The 19,689-nt window shown below is 37.1% G+C and overlaps 1 protein-coding gene across 1 annotated transcript in view; it reads left to right on the forward strand.

Annotated features, from left to right (window-relative positions):
- The first annotated feature begins 268 nt into the window (after positions 1–268).
- The window catches only part of LOC105817456 (cAMP-specific 3',5'-cyclic phosphodiesterase 4A-like), a 155,225-nt gene continuing 135,804 nt past the window's right edge, over positions 269–19,689 (forward strand). Inside the window, exons 1-2 of the mRNA XM_012653147.1 lie at positions 269–381; positions 2,379–2,570. Coding sequence (XP_012508601.1) covers positions 269–381; positions 2,379–2,570 — 305 coding nt within the window. The remainder of the gene's footprint in view (positions 382–2,378; positions 2,571–19,689) is intronic.

Below are 19,689 nucleotides of genomic sequence, written 5' to 3' on the forward strand. Positions count from 1 at the left end.
GCTCTTCATAGATGCTTTGGTTGGTAATGGGGACCACTGTTAATAGGGGATCCTAGCAGCTTCTCTGCTGGGGCCCTTGCTGTGTCTTACCTACTTCAGTCTTCGTAGGGGGCCAGTGCTGAGTATAAGGTCCTGAGGGCTAGGCTAGATGAGGGGAGCTATTTACTCAGGACGGTGGCAGGAATCTGGCTCAGGGAGAACCCACATCATGGTCAAGAAGACAAAATGTTTAAAGCAGGGAAGCAGAGTCTAGGATCAGGCCAAAAAGATGGGAAATGATCCTGAGAAGACAAATACTTACAAGGTCACTAGCCAGGAAATGTGGGAGCAGTCAGCCATGGGAGCTGGATGGAAGGTGCGTTGGGACCGCACTGTTACACAGTAATTCCTCTGAAACAGACAGTGTGGAGACCTGGAAGTAATGTGTTTATTGCTCAGTTTATCTGATATCTGTTTGCTTCTTGTTGGGAGCTGGTTCCATAGGAAGGGCTGGGCCTGCAGCGGACATGGCCCTGAGTAGTGCTAGCCACACACAGCTTCTGAATGCAACAGGCCAGCTGGTCATTACTCATACGGCTCCCCCATAAGGGACCGTATACAGCTGCATTATTGCTCCTCCACACCTGCCTTTTGATAAAAGCAACATGTACGTGCTCGAATTGTATAAGGGAAGCAAACATGTGGAACGATAGAACATCTCACTTAGTTCCATTCACTAAGCCTCTTCATAGACCCACTGATCCTCCCTTAAATCCAAATGAAATCTGAAACTCTATGAAGAAACCCACCACATGGGTTATAGCAGAGACTCTTTTATACCCCCACTGTTGTGTTCAAAATTAGAAAAATCAGGGAATTTGGCAAATTCCAAAATGAAGGGTCATATGAAAACCTAGTCCCAGAATTAGCCTTCACATATGTGACCTATAAGTTAATCAGAATGTTACTTTCAAAAAGTTAACACTTGAAGATCCATCCAGGTGAGGAAGGTAAAAGGTGTTCTTGTACTTTTTTAATGATTAATAGGAAGTTTCTTAAAAGAGACATAAACAGTGTCCATTCTCCCATGCTTTAGAATCAGACAGCTTGAGCTTAAAACTCGTTTATGAGCTGTGTGGCCTTGAACACGTTATTAAACATAGAGGCACTTCTCCGTGCCTCAGATTCCTCATGCTCAAATGGAAATGCAGTGCCTACTTCAAAGGGTTATTGTGAGGAGTCAATGAGATAATATATATAAAGCACAGTGTCTGACCCATGGAAAGTGCTCCAAAAGTTGTATTATTATTATCATGATTATCATTATTATAACTATCATCATACTTGGCTATGTTTATTCCCCTCAATTCATTGTAAATTCTGTCAGTAGGGAGTGGGCAAGTGTCTTGGGAGCATAGAGAAAGGGCATTTCATGAAGGTTCCATGGTGTAATGGTGAGCACTCTGGACTCTGAGAAAGGGCATTTCATAAAGCTTTGGGGCATCAGGGCAGCCTTTCAGGTGAAGGCCAAGTCCTCCAGGATGAAGAACTACTAGGCAGGGGACAGGAAGGTTGGGTAGTTAGGGGAACAGAAGGTTAGGTGGGGATAGCCTGTGACAAGGAGGTGGTGGTTTCAGTGAGGGCAGCATGAATACCGAGGGAAGAGGATTGCAAGCTGAAGCTGGGAAGACAATTAATTGTATTATAATTGAGCACAGATGGTTAAGCCTTTCAGTCTAGCCAAGAAATCTGGACTTCATCCTGAGCACAATAGTGAGTTACTGAAGGATTTTAAACTGAAGAATGATGTAGTCAAATTTGATTTTAAGAAGAATCACACTTGGTACAGCGTCGAAAATGGATTCAAGGGACTAATATAAAGGCTGTTATAATAATGGTCAGAGCTGATGAGTTAGTAGTGGAGATAGGGGGAAGTGGATACAGCAGAAATTAGTGAGTGAATAGGTGTAGTGGGGAAGGTAGGGGGAGAAGCCTAGGCTTAGGGGACTGATGCACAGGCACATAAAGGGCATGAATTGAACTCAAATATTTAGTGAGTTACTATGGATTTGGTATTTTCCAAAAAGGAATTCTGCACTTAGAAGACTATTTTTTGCGCAACGGTTCCTTTTTAAGGGATGTTGAGTTTAAAAATACCTATGTCATGTATCTGGTCAGTTAACAACAGTATTGAAAAGCTCAGGAAAAGAATATGAAATAAGTGTGGCTTTTTTTACTTTTGTCTATTTCAGTATTATCATTTTTTAATAGCAGGAATCATCTGTACATTTGATTCCTGCTAATTCCACTGTCAATTCCTAAACAGAAGCTAAACCCTTTGCTAAAACATCCACAGGCAAATGTTCACAGCAACATAATTCCTTCTCCTTCATTTTCAGTTTTGACGTGGACAATGGCACATCTGTGGGACGAAGTCCCTTGGATCCCATGACCAGCCCAGGATCTGGGCTAATTCTCCAAGCAAATTTTGTCCACAGTCAACGCCGGGAGTCCTTCCTGTATCGGTCCGACAGTGATTATGACCTCTCTCCAAAGTCTATGTCCCGGAACTCCTCCATTGCTAGTGATATGTAAGTATGAGGGTGGGCAAAAAGAAGAGGGAGGTCCTATAGAAAATCAAGTAAATTTAAATCTAGAGTTGATAATGTAATAAAACCAATGATTTTTGTTCAACTGCATCACTCTCCTCTAATCTAGAAAAAATAATAAAATTATACAAGTTATAAAAAATGAATGGTAGATTTAACTTGACTATACTGTCACTCTTGATAAAAAACGTTTGTTTTCCCAGAAAATACATTGCCTGGGAAAAGTGAGAATTAAATTTTTAGTGGAAAATAACACTTAAATCATTAGTTTAGATTTATGTAGGACCTGAGTTTTAGCTACCCAGCCACATGGATATTTTCTAATATTTTGAAAAGCTTTAAACTCACTTTGAAAATCTCTGTGATATTAGAGTGGATAGCATTTTGAATATATTTCAATTGATGTATGTAAAAGTGTTAGCATTGGTTTGCCAGATCATTTGAGAAATATTTGTGGGGTTTTGCTCAAATTAAAACAGTTTTTAAATATGAATCACTAGAGGCAAACACAAAAAACATTAGACAGACTTGAATATCATTTAAGACATGACACAGTTTGGAAAATAATTAAAACTGACAAGCAGGTTTGCAGATCATAGACCAGCGTTAGCTTATTTTCTCAGTGCATTCCATTCTCATGTTTACTATGGAGTTCCTATTCTTTTTATGTTCAAGAGGCTTCTAGATAGGTCCTTCCTCTCACTCAATACTACACTGCTGTTTGTGGTAACTCTGCCTCTGCATAGAATTGTCCTCCACTTTCTTCCTGTGGATCTATATATTTGTCCAATAACATTCACCACCTCTCCTGAAACCACCTCAAAAACTCATAAGAGATTGCAATTCATCTTATAGGAATTTGGTGGAAGGCTGCAGAAAATACTAGGCTAAGGGAACATTTGCTAAAGGTGAGGCATGGAAAATCATGACTCAGTTAAGGAATGACAGTCTGCTTGATGTGAATTGCAAAACATGGCAAGAGAGAAAGGAGATTTAAGTACAGTCTGTGGGACCCAAGAGACACAGAGGTTTTTTGGCTGGGGTTTGGCATGATCACATTCTTGTTTTTATTGCATTCTGATTACTCTATTGTTGAATGATTGCATAATGAAGTGACTGTAGGGAAGTGGTTCATGTCCAAATTCACAGAAACAAAGCAGGCTAAATGTGACGATGATCTAGATCAAGGAAGTGGCTGCAGAAGGAAGAGGTTGGTTGAGTGGCAAGGGCCTAACAGAATGGTGTGTGTGTGTTTGTGTGTGTGTGTGTGTGTGTGTGTGTGGTGAGGGGGTGGGGTCGGGGAGGACAGCCAATGGGGAAGGAGAATCAAAGAGAATGCTAATGTTTTGACCCTGAATGAGTAAATAAATGGTGATGTTAACAGGAGGAACAAAGAACAGAGAGTGGACAACACAAGGGCAGATATTAGGTAATGAATTTGACTTTTACACGATGAGGCTGGGGAAATGAGACAACAGTTAAAGTACAAGGACAGAGAGCAGAAATAACAGTCCAGAGGACCTGGAGAAATTAGAAGAACCAATTACTTTTTACAACGACTGGGTCTTTGAGTGACAACCGAGTGGAGCCTCTTATTCAGGTAACAGGATTAAGCGCCCAGTGTGTTGAGGAGTGAATTGAAAGCAGAGACATGAGCTAGTACGCACATCTCTTTAGAAGGTTGATGAGTAAAAGCGGAGAGAGCAAACTAAGGCTCCTTGGGGGAGAATTAAGTTCAAGGGAAAAGTATCTTGAATTCAGGATCCTTGAGCTGAGGAAGATAGAATGAGACTAAAAACTCAAGAAAAAAAAAGGGTTAAAGATGAATCTGTAGTTGCTGACAAAAAATGTGATCATGAGCTCAAGTAAAGAGACTATCCTTGGAAAAATAGTAAAGAAAAGTATTGTATTATTTAGGAAGAACAAAGAAGAAAGAACTAAGTGGAAAAAGGAAATATAAATTTGGAGATGGAAGGGTAAGATGTTTGAGAATTGAGGGTAATAATCCCTACTTTTTCATTAAAGTAGAAAGTACAGTCATCAATAACCAAAGGAGAAGAGGGATGGGGCAGCTGGAGAAGAAAGGGAAGGCTTGAAAAAGCCACTACGCAGATCAAAAAAGGGAATAGAATAGAGGTGAGCAAAATACTGAACAGCCCCATAGAGAATGACAAATAATATTGAATGAGTGAAGGACCAAGTTGAAAGTCATTTAATTCAACTTCATCAAAGGTGAAACAACTTTGGTGTAGATAGAGACAAGGGAAAAACTCACGGAGAGTTAGTAGATTCTATTTATACAGTTACGTATTCTATTTTTCAATTGTAAATTGATTGTAGGGTACCAGTGTATAGACTGTTTCTTTCATATCCTTTACTCAAGTTATTAAATACTAAATATACACATGTATTTTATGAAAAGCCTACATTTCATATTGAAATAGTACTTTTATTTCCGAACAAACTTACAAAGATGACCTCAGTTTGCTCTGTACCTCAAGAATTTCTTTATCTGATTAGACTCACATAGGAATGATGAGTTCAATCAGACCATGATGCAACTGCATATATTGTAGAAAAATAATATGTTGACATGTTTAGCTTTTCCATTCCTCCTGGGTATTTACATTTGAGCAATAAAGGTTTCCATTGACAATGACTGACTCCTGGAAGGCATTCTTTCTACCAGAGAGATTAAGCCACTGTGGGAAGAAAGGTAAATAGAATAAATAATTACTCTTTCAATATTCAATCTGATACTGCAGATATCTTCTACCGTAAAGGATTATGCCTGCTCTTCCTTTGACTTCTCATGTGGCCACGTGCAAACCTCGATTTTCTTACCTTACCTAGTTCATGATAATGCTATGAGGATTGTCCAAAGTCTATGCTTTGTAGGGAATGACATTACTGCATATTTTCATCAATTGATGATTTTATACTTATCATTCTAGTTGAGCTTTCCTACTGAGAAAATCCCTTAGAAATTTCGAATACAAATAGCACCAAATGAAAGTTTGTAATTATCTATTTGAATGAACTGTTCTAGAAAACCTTTAAATGCTCTTTAAGTAGTATATAATTGTTTCATATATTGGGAAACTGAGAAGGAGAATAATCACTTCTTAGTAGATAGGATGTCATCATCTTATCTTCTATAAATACATACCAGTGAAATAGCTGAGGCACAAGAAAAAACTAAGACCAGTAAAGGTAGCAATAATAGCACACATTATATGTGTATATCACCCTTATTTTTCCAAGTATTTTTACAGCAACTATCACATTTTATACTTTCACAGTTCTTTTGCTAAGGGATTATTATTCCATTTTACAGATTATGGAACCAAGATCCAATGAGCTTAATCTTTTTTAAAAGCATAAAAAACATTTTGATCATTCTAGAAAAACATTATTTTGATAATGCCATTGTAAACAAAGCACTGTGTACTACTGCAGCAAAAACTGCTGAGAAACAGAAGTACTTGTTGACCAAACCCATTAGACCAAATGAATTACTTAGCACTATAAAAAGTTGGTTAAGAATAAAATAAGATAAAAGATCAGACAAGTAACAAAGCAAAAATGCAACCAACTCTTAGAAAATATATACAAGTCTATAAGACTAGGCTAACCTCACAACCTAAAAAATTAGCTTTTGTAAGGCAGAAGAGAAGTTCCTGGCAGCTTCTGTCAGAGACCATCACGGTTTGTTAGATATAGATGAAACAGCATCAACTTAATTCTTAAGAAAAATAAGAAAGAAAATGTTAAGTATTAGCATGAGTACAGTAAATACTAATAAATACATGAAAAATAAATTTAAACTACCATTAATAGTAAAAAAAATTTTTATAACAGTAGAGAAACTAGATAACAGAAGGTTGCCCAAGTGATGTCATAAAGAAACATGAAGAAAATTACAGAATAAACATAATTACATTTTTATCTCTTAAATTTTCAGCTTTTGAATAACAGTTACTTGTTGCACATCGTCTAATAATATAGTGTGTATATTTGGAGACATACGAAGATATGAAACATTGCAAAGATTAAAGGGAGAATTAGCAGTACAAGAAAAATAGAGTTTAGTAATAAAACTAAGAATTTATTGAATATAAGCTACTTGTCAAACCACTTAGGTTTTTAGAAAAATATGATAACTAACCCTCTCTTTCCCATCCTTTGTTGAATGAACACTAACATATAGACTCCAGAGATGATCCAAGCAGCTCTTTACTCATATTGACATACTTTACACATACATACAGAATATGGGGAAGGGGGGCTGGGCACGGTGGCTCACGCCTGTAATCCTAGCACTCTGGAGGCCAAGGTGGGTGGATTGCTCAAGGTCAAGAGTTTGAGACCAGCCTGAGCAAGAGCGAGGCCCCATCTCTGCTAAAAAATAGAAAGAAATGATCTGGACAACTGAAAATATATACATAGAAAAAATTAGCCAGGCATGGTGGTGCATGCATACCTGTAGTCCCAGATACTCGGGAGGCTGAGGCAGAAGGATCGCTTGAGCCCAGGAGTTTGAGGTTGCTGTGAGCTAGGCTGACGCCACGGCACTCTAGCCTGGGCAACAGAGCCAGACTCTGTCTCAAAATAAAAGAATATGGGGTAGGGGGGATATGTGCAGAAGGGGCTATGAGGAGGAGTGAGTACACTCAATATATCATAAAAAGCTGGGGCACACCTGGGGGTCTAGCTCACTTGTCCCCATGTACCATACAGACATTTAGGACCTTATCGATCAGGCCTTTGGAGTGCCCCATGGGGACATCCTCTCAGCTAGTGGACAATATCCCTCACACCCATTTCAAACTGCTACACTTTCTTTAGCAGCTAGCAAGTCCCTCACCACCTCTTGGGCCTCTAACGTGGGTTTTCAGTCATAGCCATTCCTCCCCACTTCTTTTGCCTACTGAGTAAAGGGGCGATATTGCATCTAGGCCTGACCTTGAAAAAGGAAGAAGGATTGCCTGTATGTCTATTGGTATCTTTTATTCCAGGTTACATTTTTCTTCCTTGGTCCTACTAGGGTATCTCCAAAAGTATAACAAAAAGACATGTTGCATTACAAATGTTCTAGTTCTCACTGGAACTACATGAAAAGTTTGTAGCCCTTTCCTAGCTAGATTGTAGGTTTCAAAATCATATCGATTTGCCATTTGAAAGCTTTGTTCCATTAACTAAACACAAAAAGGTACCACAGCCAAGTAGTCCCTTCCCCAATTCCTGGGTGTTCCCAACTGAGGGGGTGTCCTCATCCCTCACTCTGTGGTGTAGGGGGAATGGGGCTGGGGCCAGGATCCAGAAAATGTGTGCTGAGGCAACAGAGAGAACTCACATGGGTGCAAGGGTATTTTAAATTTTCAAGAGAAACACAAAAACATCTGGCAGCCACCTGGAAAACTAATAGCTTGAAATAGTTCCCAGTTGCTAATTTAGATCATGACATTCCTCTCTGTGACATCATATCTCTGCAAAACTAGGTTTTCTGCGGTTGCGGGATAAAAAGCGAGTACTGAGCAAAAGAGAGGCAGTGTCCAATCTCATTCCAAAGTGAGAACTTGTGTAGTGTTCAACAGTTGCTAAATCGTTAGGACAAAACCTTATTAAATTATATGGACCTAACTACTTAATAATTGGAATTATTAGTTATTTCTTTTGGCAGATGAGGTGCTGTAAAAAAAAAAAAAATCCTGAGATGTTAGGGGCAACAAGTTTGAGAACCTCTGTGTTAGGGTATTTATTCCTGTCCTAAGGCTTGGAGGTAAATCAGATCTCTGTGTGATGAGAAATTTTGTTAAGAGAAAGAAATAACTCAATAGGTCCAAAGCCATGAACTTTCAGGTGTGCTCCAGAGTAGAGAATTTATCTTGTTTTTAATCTATTAGGACTCCAGGTAGCCACAATCTTCTATTATTGTCAAAAGTGCTATTATTTTGGAAATGATCTTGATAGATCAGGCTTTTTCTTTGATTCATGTGAGCTGACCACTGTTACTATTATTATTCGGAGTATTGAAGTAGACATTAACACTAGCTATAAAATCCCAAGAAGTTCATTGGCAGAATATTATTCTAAGATCATCAGCTACTAGAATACCTTTTTGCTACCGTTTTTTTAAAATATCTGTTTATTTGCCCTTTATTCAGTCACTGAGGTAATTTTATTTCTAACTCAAAAAACAGGAGTTCAATTAATGGTAAAATAATACTTATAAATTAGTTAAACATGTTTCTTCAATCTTTGAACTGGGTAATTTAAAATACTAGCTGACTACACATTTTATATTTCTAATCTCATACTTTAAAAAAATCATGAAGAAGGAAATCTGATGTGCTGACATTTTGAATGATTATATTTTTAATGCCACAGGGTAAAAATAAAGAGTCAATTTTAATGGATTACTATATGTCAGCATGTCTGGGTTTCATTGTGCCATGCTCCAACCTTTCAAAATAACAAATTCATTGAATTATATATACTAATATCTCATGGTTATCTCTGCCAAAGTAATAGGTATATACTGAAGTCTGAGATATGGAGGGATAAATATGAGTCATGAAAAGTTATATAAGCTGAGGGGAAATAAATGAGACTAACCGAACATATCAATAATTCTCTGTTTCAATGACAAGGCTACTGCAATTTCTAACTCCAGGACTTTGCCCTAATATTTAGCACACAATTTTCTTTTCTTAATCTCCCTCATACTCACTATGTTTATCAGTCTTTGGACTCACTTTTAATTGTGTAAAAAAAAAAAAAACAAACCTAAAAAAATTGTCACCTGATTCATCTTCAACTCCTGTACATAAAGAAATAGGCAATGTGAAGGGGAATTATTTAAATTAGTAAATATTTTATTATGCAATTATGCCTTTACCTCAGATTTAATACTTTATGAGGGGTAACATCTGCTTTTTTAAAAATGTGGGGAGAAGAAGTAGTTTAATAATAAAAGCAGTTATCCCACAATCCCCTGAGACATCAGATTCCTGCTAAAGAGCCAACTTGAATCACCCTTGGTCAAGGAAGAGCTGGCCTATTTTTCAGCATATCTCAAAAGAACACAATCTCTAAGAGCAATTTGCAAGTAAACTAAACTAACTAACTAAAATAAGGAAATTTTGAAGACCATCTTGAAAGAAAAAAGCTATTCCAGTAACCTGGATAATGCTGTCAGTGCAGTGTGGCTCTAAATGAAGGAACTGTCATTGAACATTATCGACTCTTCCTGCCCCTTGAAATTTTAAGAGGCAGATGGCCACCAAAAGAGGTTCTGCTTCAATCACTTGTGGATATTGTGCCTGGTGGCTCTTATCTGCTTTCCTATCTCAACCCTCTGCCCTCTATATATTAAAGAAGACAAAAACCAAAACCATGGCACAGTGTATTATAAATATAAATTTTCTAAAGTTTTAATCTTGATAGTTTAGGAGGTGGTGGCAGCCTGGGAGTTGGAAGCATTCATTCCTGTCTTTATTTATTTATTTTTTTAATCCTAGATAGAAAAGGAGACTTCTCCAGCCAACACTGAGATTCCTTTATAAATGCTTGTTTTCACTTACACATCAATCACTTTAAATATATATATATATATATATTTTTTTGCTTGTCTTAGCTCCTTAATGAATTGTTCTCAGTATCTCCTGAGCCATATAAGGAAAAATAATGCTGGAACATTTATGTGATGGGTTTCTTGAGATAAGGTGTACTAGGGAGTATTACAGAATCATTCTTTCTAAATCCTGCAATATGAATCATTTAAAGATGTGCTATTACAAATATATAGAGAGAAAGTCTCAACCAGAAAGTAAGGAATATCAGACACTGGGCTTTGCTCTTAGATTCATGACACTTCATGGTGTGGTTCAGGGCAGGTTCACTGAAGAAACATCCCCAGGTTCGTTATAACCAGGTTTGTTACAAAGCCAGTTTTGTTTGTGTGGCTGGTTACTTTTTCTGTGTGTTTGCGGCTAGTGGATAGCATATTGGACAGCATAGATAGAAAATATTATAGAATATTCTATTGCAGAAATATTCTATTGGGGAGTACTGTTCTAGAGCCTAGGATATTTACTTCCACGTGGCTTAAGAATAGTCTGAATCCATTTGAGCATACAGAAAGTAGCATGATAGAAACAAAACAGTATTTTAAAGCCTGGGTTCAAGTCCAGCAAAATGTACAATTTCATGCCTTGGGATTTTATGATCCAATAAAATTTCAAAAAGACCTGGGAGACTGACCTAGGGTTACAACTCCTTACTTTGTCAGGAGAAGTACATTAAAAAGAAAATTCCCATTAATACATATATGCAATCATTTTATTTTTAAAAGGCATTTTCATTGCAATGAAAAAGAGAGAGCATAATCTCAGAATAAAAGAGAGTTTTCCAAAGGAATACATACAGCTTTTTAAAACCTCACTCCCTGGTCCATGTCAGCTTTCATTTTGACAAAGACCAATGAGCATTCTGCTGAACAAGCATCAGATCTTAGACTGGCATTTAGAAACCATTGAACCCTGGCACTTGCCAAGGGCTTGACTGCGATGAGTTACTTAAATTCTCAGAGCCTAGTTCCTTATCTTAGAATGTAAACACGAGCATGCATTTAATACAGAGTCGTCAGAATTAAATACGGTATGTTGTAGAACACCATGTCTGGCACACAGTTGGCATGCATAAAACATAGTGTTCTCCTCTCTATTTGATCAAAGGCTTCCTTTTAATCTACTGAATCCTTTCACCACATGTAGACCTTTAAAATCGTCATGCTAGCTACCCATAAATCTTTCCCCTAGTAACGCATTCTGGAGGAAAACCAAGAGGGCAGGGCCAGGGCCACTGACGTTAAGAATGGGCTTGTCAAATGTTACAAGATAGACTATGAAAGAAGAGCCTGTTCCTAGAACACAAAGTGAGGGCACCTGTGGACACCAGCCTGCGTACTCAGTCCTTTCTGCCTGCCTCTTTCCACTCTGTGGAAGTAAGACTCTCCGCCTAGTTTTAATTTGTGACATTAGCACTCCTGGAAAAATCACTCTGTTTCATCAGTATTTATCAAACAAAAATAACCTAATCTGCTTAGTGAATGTGTCTACACACGTGTGCTAAATACTTCTTAAATTACTGAAATTGGAATTTTTTTGATATATCATTTTAAGCACAGATTGTTGTGCCATCATACAACTAATAAGTTGGAAGACATTTTTTGGCATGTATTTTCTCTAATGAAGCCTAAGTTTTTCTCTTATGACAATTAAAGAGATCCCATTTTAGACTTGGTAATTTTTTTCCTTATTTTGCCTAAATTCCAACTCAAGGCCAAGCTCACTTTGTTTTGTAAATCACTGGTAAAGTGTTGTTGTTTTGTTTTTGCTGTTTGATTTTATTTTTGCATTTATGTGTAACTCTTCTTTTCTTTTTTGAGACAGTCTCACTCTGCTGCCCAGGCTAGAGTGCCGTGGGATCAGCCTAGCTCACAGCAACCTCAAGCTCCTGGGCTAAAGCGATCCTACTGCCTCAGCCTCCCAAGTAGCTGGGACTACAGGCATGTACTACCATGCCTGGCTAATTTTTTCTATATAGATTTTTAGCTGTCCAAGTAATTTCTTTCTATTTTTAGTAGAGACGGGGGTCTCGCTCTTGCTCAGGCTGGTCTCGAACTCCTGAGCTCAAACGATCCGCCTGCCTCGGCCTCCCAGAGTGCTAGGATTACAGGCGTGAGCCACCGTGCCCGGCCCTAACTCTTCTATTTGTTGTCTTTAGCATATCGTCTTCATGAGACGTAACATATACCAAAGAATATGCAGTGCTTTGCATGTGTTCTGGCATCGATAAATGCATTATAGATGCAGAATTGCATGGCCTGAATTTAACCCTAACCCCATCACTTCATGGACATGTTATTTTGTGTCCTTCTTGGGCCTCCCTTTTCTAATCTACAGAAAGAACCTAATAAGAGATAATCGTTGTAAAACGCTTTTCACGATGCTTAGCACATAGGAATCATTTGAAAAATATTAGTTATCATTATCATTTTATGATAATGACAATTATTCATAATTATTACCATTATTATTTACAACTACATTGGATATTTGTACTCTGACTTTTTTAAAAATAATTATATTGAAAGCCTACTTAAGAAATAAAAAATGATGATAACATATTATAGAGGCTCTCAGTGCTATCAAATCACTTTGCTGGACACCAGTGAGAGATTTCAGGGTAGATGAACACTTAAGTCTATTAGGAATTTACAATTTGAGGGCAAAGAAAGGATAAAAAGTACAGAAGACAGGCTGTTTCCTCACTAAGTTAAGAATTTAAATGGCCAGGTGAGCACTCATTCACCTATTTTTATAAAATAGGCTTGTCTGTTAAAATTGTGGGAAGGACTAAAATTCCTTCTTTTTGTGCTAGTATGGAATATAAACACCAATGTACTCATTAAATGGGAGTAAACATTTCCACTTGATGACTGATAACTATATTTAGCATTATCAAAAAACCCCAGCAAAGCTGCATATACAGATACACACACGTGGCTTGGGTTTGACAATGAAAAATTTCAATTTGGAAGATATTACCTCACACAATACTGCACAGTTTTAATTTTACTCTTATATTAATTTACATTTTCCTTGATTCTCAGAAAAAGGTTGCTGGGCACTCTTGCCAAATTGAAAGTTTTGGTGGTTGTGATTTTTCATACAAGATTTTGTGTTGAATGGATTACTTTAATCCTAAGTGGCAATAGCTTCAAAGAGGAAAATTGCATTCACTTGTGACTGAAGTTGGCTTTGTTATATTAGGAACTTCATTCCCTGGGGTTTCATAAATAGAGGTACTGCTTAATTTGTTTTGACTTACAATGGAGCTAGTTCCAACTTCAAGCAATACAGAGGATCCATGTGCTCAGGTAAATCTATTATAATACCAATGAAGCATAATTTTGATGTGTTTTTTGTTTTGTTTTATTTTAGCAATACATAAATTACTAGGAGTTAATCCAAAATTATAATGCCTCCTTCATAAGTAATTTAAAATCATTCATTATATTCTTAAATGTGGCATTTATAATTTGTCAGAGTGAACTTTTTTGGGGGGAAAACAAATCATCTTTTTAAAATAATATCGATGGAAAAATATAATTTACTTTTGCAAAATATTCTTTGTAGTCAAATTTTCCAGAATACTTTTATTGTCTGAACCTATAGTTTTATGTTTTTAATTTAAAAGGGTGGTAACATAAAATATTCAACTTCCCCATGAGTTCCCCTTGAAGCCCAATTTCTCGTGTATTATTTTAACATTTAGCTTTGCTTACAAGTGTTTTATCAAAATAGGCGTGTTTCCTTTAATAAGTAGCTTTTAAAAGAATGAATGATTAATACATGAACTGCAATGAAGCTAAGTAACTCACACAATTATTTCAAAAAAAATGTATTTTAAAATAGAATTAGTGCTTACATTTTAATATAATTGGATTCATATTTACCTGAAAAACTTGGAGATTACTGAACATAGACTGGGATAATTAAAATGTTTTTAAAGAATAAAGGCATGTGAAATGTTTCATGATTCATTAATGTTTAATGCTAAAAGCAGGATATAAAATTGAATATACAGTATGATTCCAATTCTGTAAGAAATCATGTATTCCATTAAAGTCATGCACCATATAACACACATGTGCTCACATACATCCAGAAGGAAAATGTTATCAATAGTTACCTTTGGGTGGTTCTTTAAGTTTTCCTTTATCTCCCAGAGTTTCTACAATATATATAACTTTGCAAAGATCAAGTAGATTGTGTTATGTATGTATTTGTTTGTTGTACATGTCCATACTCTATGAAGAATAGAAATAGAGAATGGTGAGTAGACATGGCTCCTCTTGTAGCTAATTCTTGGGTGTTTTTGGTTGTTGTCAAATAGCCTAGGCTTCTAGAAACATTTTTATGTGCATATTAAAAATGAGAACATACTGTTTCTCTGTAATCCTAAAAGAGGTGAATTCAGGATGGATGATAGTTTTGAGTCTGAGAGAAGAAAGACCTTAGAATTTCAAAATACCAGTTATCTGTATGTTTATCAATTTCCTAATCCCACTGACAAACTCCAGAGGAGAATATCTTTCCAGCAAGAGCAGCTGAAGCACAGAAGATCAAACTCATCCACTGACTCTTCTTCAAAGATAGTGCATATAACCATTTGTCTTGCTAAAATTTGCAATGTGTGATATTCAGAAGCAGCAGGTCTTACATGGCCACTAATGCTTTTAATACCATAGGATTAGGGGTCCTCCCTCAATAAAGTAAAAACTCTCTTCTAATTAACTTCATCTCCTTTTCCTTCTGGTTTGGTAATAGTAAAATGGAGAAAGGTTGCCACCTAGTGTGTTTTAACACAATCTCGAAATTGTTTATGAAATTATGTTTTCAGGTGCTGATGTTGATTGAACTTATTTTTTAAGATGACAACAGGTTTTTTCATTTAAGTACTTTAATAGTTTATGGATCCCAATGAGGTTTCTGTAAAAGGGCTTGCTTTTGGATTTCTTTCTTTCGATTTCTTGTCTATTTTTCTGGCTTCTTATTACATAAAGAATGAAGATAGAAAATAAAATGGTAAATAATACAGAAGTAGAAGGATGGCAGAAGGCATAGAGAGTCGGAGTTCTAGACTCAATTGTCATTTCTCTTGAGGAAGAAAGAAAACTCAAGAGTGCACTGTGTTGAGCCTTGTATCCTCTGCCTCCAGTAGCACCGGCTCAGGACTCAGCAAGCCCTTCTCTTTGGGACAGGTGAGAGGCAGGGCTTCAGGGGCTACAGAAGGTGACTCTGGTTCAGCCCCTTGTAACCAGCGCAGGTGACCGAGCATGCGGCACCTCCTTCCACATCACAAGACTGAAGACCAGTGTGACACTGACTCCCACAGTGACCTGCAAGGGTTCATCCTGTCTATTCTAGATGTTTCTGCACTTGTACTCTGCTGTAACTGTTTCCTGGCTATCAGTTTCATCACTCACATACATACATACTTATATACATACATAAATACATCCATATATACATTTGGGTAAATTCACACCTAGCAGGTACAATGCACACTAACTGGGTGAAGCTCACACTTATAATTTTGATATAAACTGTACAAAAGCAAATTACATAACCAAAGCGTGTGTACCACCGTAAAACTCTGAAATTAAAAAAAAGCTTTTTTCTGAGACCCCTCAGGCCTCATTCTCTCCCCACTTGTCCCCCATAAATACTCCAGTTCTAAAAAACAAAGCTGTTTGTTCCTTAAAGCACATCCCACCTGTTTTTTTTAAAAGTTTGTTGTTGTTATGTTTGTTTTTATTTAAATGAAAGACAATATTGCATAATCCTCCCCAAAACTCATGTCACCAGTAGGTGACTTATTACGTGGAATTATAACCCCTCCTAACCCCACCTCATTTACCTAAGGTACTTTTAAAAGTTCCTTATTGGGAAAGTTGTTCAAGTGAAGGATTTCAGAATCATTTTATTTCATAGGCCTTTTCAGGTATGTTTAATTATTCAACTCATTAAAACCCACACATACTTTATGCCAAATAGTATATAATAAAATAATGAATCTTCTGTTGGTCTTAACTACCAGATCTGTTTTTTAATTATTATAAGCAAATTATAGGACACGATTAAAAGATATGTTTTATTATATTTTATTGAGGACTTAGATAAGGATTTTTAAATTATATATTAGGTATGTATTTAAAGATAATTTAAGTATTATATACTTATCCATTTGAAAAAATGGATAGAACATAACTTACCCTTTATTGAGGACATCTGCCACTGAAATGCTAGGAATCATTTTACTGTTACCAAAATGAGACAATCTTGAGATATTTGACAGAAACAGTTTCCGGGCAATTAGAAAAAGTCGTATCTCCCTCACTAAAATTATAATTGTGTTTCTTTATGTTTTGACAGGGAAGAAAACAAATTATCTTAAATATTATATATTCTAAATATATCTTTTGCAATACTTGGGAATGAAATACAACCGAAGAAAGAATTGTGCTATAAAGACATTCAACCCTTTTGAATTTTGAATGATTCAAATCCAGTAGAAAGCATGTAAAAACATAGGGGACATATTTCCATGGATTGATTTCAGATTGATGATGTGCCTCGATCAAGATGACTTATTCTGAGAAAATAAACTTTGTAGTTGGGCAATTATAAAGAATAAAATGAAAAAAGAAACTGCACGTTGGGACAATATCTAGATTTTGTATTACTTTAACTTTGGCGTTCTGAACTGCCTCTAGTCCATTTTACAAATACAATGTCTGTAGCTTGACCATATGTTGAAGCAGATTAATAGTTTATTTGATGCCAAATTGAGCAGACATGTAGGGCGTGTCTCCTTGTGTAATATACCTCCCATCATAGGATAATGATTTTTAAATAATATTTTTTATCTTAGGAATCATTGAAGTATCTTGAATGCCATATATATGGTATACAAATATTTGGAATTATCTTTCATCTTTGGACTTCTAACACACTACCCAGTTTACTGATTTGTTCATGCCTTATAAGAATATTTGGCTTCAGATGGACTCTTAAAGTGCCTTGTGTGTGTGTAGAAAGTTGTCAAATGGTGAAGTGCTCAGCCTTGGATTTTGTACTCATGTTTTTTGTTTTTTAAACACTGGTGCATCTGTAAGTATTTCTCAGTTGTTTTATAAGAGTTAGGTAACTGTTTCAAAATAAGTTCATAAGAGAAACTGTAGTCCTAAATTTTGCCTATAGCCAACAGCCAGAAAGCAAGGTCAGAATGGTGGGCCAAGTCTCTTTTTCCACCAGATGCCTACAGTGACTACGCTTCTCCCTTTTTTTTTGCCATTTTCCTAGAGCCTCCTTTTTAATCTGTTTTTAAGCTGTTTCTGTAAGAATCAGACAGTGAAATCCTAAGCAGGGCCCATTCCAGTTATGGCTATATAGAGCTTACTACCTGGGTGACTCAGTGTTAAGTCTCTTAACTGATTCAATTCTCAATTTTCCCATCTGCAAAATGGGAGTAGTATTTTCTACCTTGCAACATTGTTGTAATAGTTGGTGTTATTATATAAAATGTACCAGTCATGATAACATTATTTTCATTTTGGGAAATGTTTGAAATTTTTCATAAAATTTTTGTTTGTTTTTGCTTTTGTTTACAGAGCCCTTAATGTCATCTTCCCTCTCTCTCTCGACTACCACTGATTTAGTTGAGCTTCTTATCTCCTCCACCCTTTCATCTGGTCTCCCTGCTTCTAGTTTTGCTTCTTGAAAGCCTCAATCCTCTGCAGACCTGTCACGTAGCTCAAGAGTCCTTCTTATCTATCAGTTTTCTGAGTCTTTGCAATCTCCTGACTGCATAGGAAAGCAAAAGTCATTACAATCTAAAAATATTTACTACTACTAATTATTACTATTGCAGCTAATGTCTATTGAGCATTACTATGTGGTAAAGACATTTCTCAGCACCAACATTATTAACTTATTTAGTCCCAAGACAATACCATATGTGTGTACTTTATCTCTGTTTTACAGATGAAGAGATGAAGAGAAAGAGGTTTATAACATGCACACGTTCACACTTGTAGTCTGTGCCAGAGCTGGAATTCCAACTCAAACTTCCGCCACAAAGTAAAATCCAAGTTCATTTACTTGTACTACAAGGGCTCTGTAACTGGCTGCCTGACTCACCACCAACCACTATTCTTGCACTTCCTGCCTTGCATGGCATTCTCCAGAATCACTGAGCTGCTCACCAAAGTTCCTGCTCTGCACGTTGTTCTTCCTCACCCAGGTGTCTCCTCTAACTCCTTGGCTTTGTGCCTTCCTGCTGGCTCCCTCCGGCACAGTGGCCTCCTTACCGCTTCAGTGCACCAGGCTTGCTCCCACTGTGGGGCATTTTTGGGGAAAGAGCCTCTCTGGACTGGGCCTTAGAAAGCCTTTTTGACTGACATCCTGCGTCTACCATTTATTAGCTTTTAGACCTTACGATCTCCCTGAACCTCAGTTACCTCCTCTACAAAACATCATTAAAACTCAGTGTCCAGGCTTCTTAAAGTCTAGGATTCTATAAATAATCTCTATAAAGAACAGATGCCCCTTACTTGAAAAGTGCAATTTTGAAACTAAGGGGGTACAAAATAGCATGTGTTTCCTTTAAAGTATGTGTTTTCCCTTTTTCTGCTTTTATTTTCCGCATTTTTATTTTCAAGATGCCTGCATGATTTGATGATGACCGTAACAGCTGGCTTAGTTATTGGTAACAGTTTATTTGCTAACATCATCCGTATGCCCTTTGTGCTGCAGCATATTTCACACGTGTTGTTTTATATCACTTGGGTCCTTTTCAGATTGCTCACGAGTGAGCGAACAGTTTAGTTGCACCATTTTCAGTGAGGGTCGTGTCCAGGGAGTTTTCTTTGTAGAATAACTCCATTCACTTTTGATTAAAGAGCTTTGGCTAGCTAGATCAAGAAATAGCCCATGGAGATTCTAGAAATCCTTCTCTCGAATTATTCATGCTAAGAAACACCACAAGAGAACCCTGAGCCCCAGTTTCTCACTTTTCTCTAAGTAGAATGTTGTGCAGCTTTCCTCGCCTTTCCCTGTCCCTCCAAGACACGTCATGCTGACACCTTGCTCCTATACCCCGGGCATGGAGCAGCCGAGGTTGCTGCAGCAACAGCACACACGGAGTAACATTCCCCTGCAACTACAGCGGCTGGGATGTGAGTCAGTTGAAAAGTTTCGCTGGGTTTTTATTAGTGCATGATGCAGTCCCATGTCATCTACAGCTCCTAGGCTGCCCAAGACGCACACAGGATGATGCAGAACACTCCATGCTAATCACCTTCAAAGTTAAATGGTCCAGGGTCCTCTTACTGAAGCCAATGCAGTTGCCGGTTCCTTCCACGGCACCCACTACTAATATCTACAATAAGAAGCCAAAAGTAAAACTCCGCTCCACTACCGGAACTCCGTTTCTACTGTTGCATATCCTGTGTGCTTAAAAAGCAACA

The sequence above is a fragment of the Propithecus coquereli genome, unplaced genomic scaffold (assembly GCF_000956105.1).
Source record: "Propithecus coquereli isolate 6110/MARCELLA unplaced genomic scaffold, Pcoq_1.0 Scaffold415, whole genome shotgun sequence".
NCBI classification, from domain to species: domain Eukaryota; kingdom Metazoa; phylum Chordata; class Mammalia; order Primates; family Indriidae; genus Propithecus; species Propithecus coquereli.